Genomic DNA, 1,417 nt, shown 5'->3' on the forward strand with positions numbered 1-1,417 from the left:
AAAAAAAAAAAAAAAGATAAATACAATCTGCAATGAGTGGGACCAGAAGGGTCCCACACATTTTCATGCAATGAGCTCTGTTTCTCCATCTTCTTGTTTCCCTTTTCCTTCTGCTGTGTTCTCATGTTTCTCTGAAGGTATAGTTCATATTTAAGACAGTTATGCCAGTAATTGATGAGTTTTATTTTTGTGTTCTTGTTTCTCCTCTTTGATTCTGTAGTTTGAAGATTCATGCTATAAAAATATTATTTTTCAAGTTTCCAGATGCAACAAATGGTGTGATCACTTCTTCTGTTCAACAATTGCAGGAGGAAAACATGACAAGGGAGGTGCATACTATAAAAAGTGAGGTGCTCTCACTTAAAGGAGCTTTCACACATCTCCAAGACTGCCATTCTCCTCAGACAGATCAACATGCTGGGCAAGAGGAAAACCTGCAGGTAAAAATGAAGTGTGTATGAATAGTTGCAAATTTTCATATTTCATCTGTCTGTCTAGTCTTTGGCATTTATTCTAAACCTTATTATGACCTTCATGAAACTTCCATTCTGTAAAGCCAAGGTCTTCAACATAGTGATCCAATAAAATTCTAAAATCTACCTACAGTAGGTTTCTCCTTTCTGAGCCTAGAAAATCTAGCCTAGAGATTTGGCTATTCATTCCCTCACTAAGTTTATATAACATTATAAGCTTGGCAATTAGTTGTGTTAGATAGAATTTGTTAAAGACAGAATTTACTTCTGTGAAACATTCACCTGTACAAAGGCTTGGTGGAACTGTAGAAGCAGATCCTTTACAGAGAAACTGATTTCAGTCTCTGTAATGTAGGATGACAGAAAAATTTGGTATCATCTGCATTAAAATAACTGAAGCCCAATATTCAATATAAACCATCTTTTATCCAATGTCTTAAATAAATCATCAAAGGCTTAAAATTCTGAATGTGTTAATAAATGACTGCAGAAAATAGAAGAAAAACAAGAGTAGAACAGAGACTTGTCTGGATTCTATCTTCTATTCTATCTTTCCACTATTTCACAGGTTAGTAAAAATGGGGTGAAAAACTCCCATTTGCTTATAAGTGTGCTCAACCTCCAGACTGGGTCAGATCCAGCCCCTGGGAGATCGAGCCTCTGGGTCTCTCTACAGATCTGAAAATATGTTGGGGGGGGAGGGGGGAGTAAGGTAATTGGAATGTTAATTGTAGCTCCCCTGATGCCGAATTCCAGACCCCTGGGGAGCCCTGTATGCTGGATGATGTGACCCTGTGCACTAGATTGCACCAGCATGCAGTGGGGCCAGCACATGGGGTCAGGCTGGCACAAGAAGTCTATGGGCCAACGAGAGGCAAAGCACTGCTCGACCTGGTACTGGCTACGGGGGACGACCTAATTGGCGACCTAGTGATCGATGGGAA

General features: G+C 39.6%; 1 protein-coding gene across 1 annotated transcript in view; it reads left to right on the top strand.

Annotated features, from left to right (window-relative positions):
• The window catches only part of CCDC73 (coiled-coil domain containing 73), an 80,228-nt gene that overhangs the window by 53,766 nt on the left and 25,045 nt on the right, over positions 1-1,417 (top strand). Inside the window, exon 10 of the mRNA XM_019551020.1 lies at positions 309-440. Within this exon, the coding sequence (XP_019406565.1) occupies positions 309-440 (132 nt within the window). The remainder of the gene's footprint in view (positions 1-308; positions 441-1,417) is intronic.

Source organism: Crocodylus porosus, unplaced genomic scaffold (assembly GCF_001723895.1).
Source record: "Crocodylus porosus isolate Cpor-Errol unplaced genomic scaffold, CroPor_comp1, whole genome shotgun sequence".
NCBI lineage: Eukaryota > Metazoa > Chordata > Crocodylia > Crocodylidae > Crocodylus > Crocodylus porosus.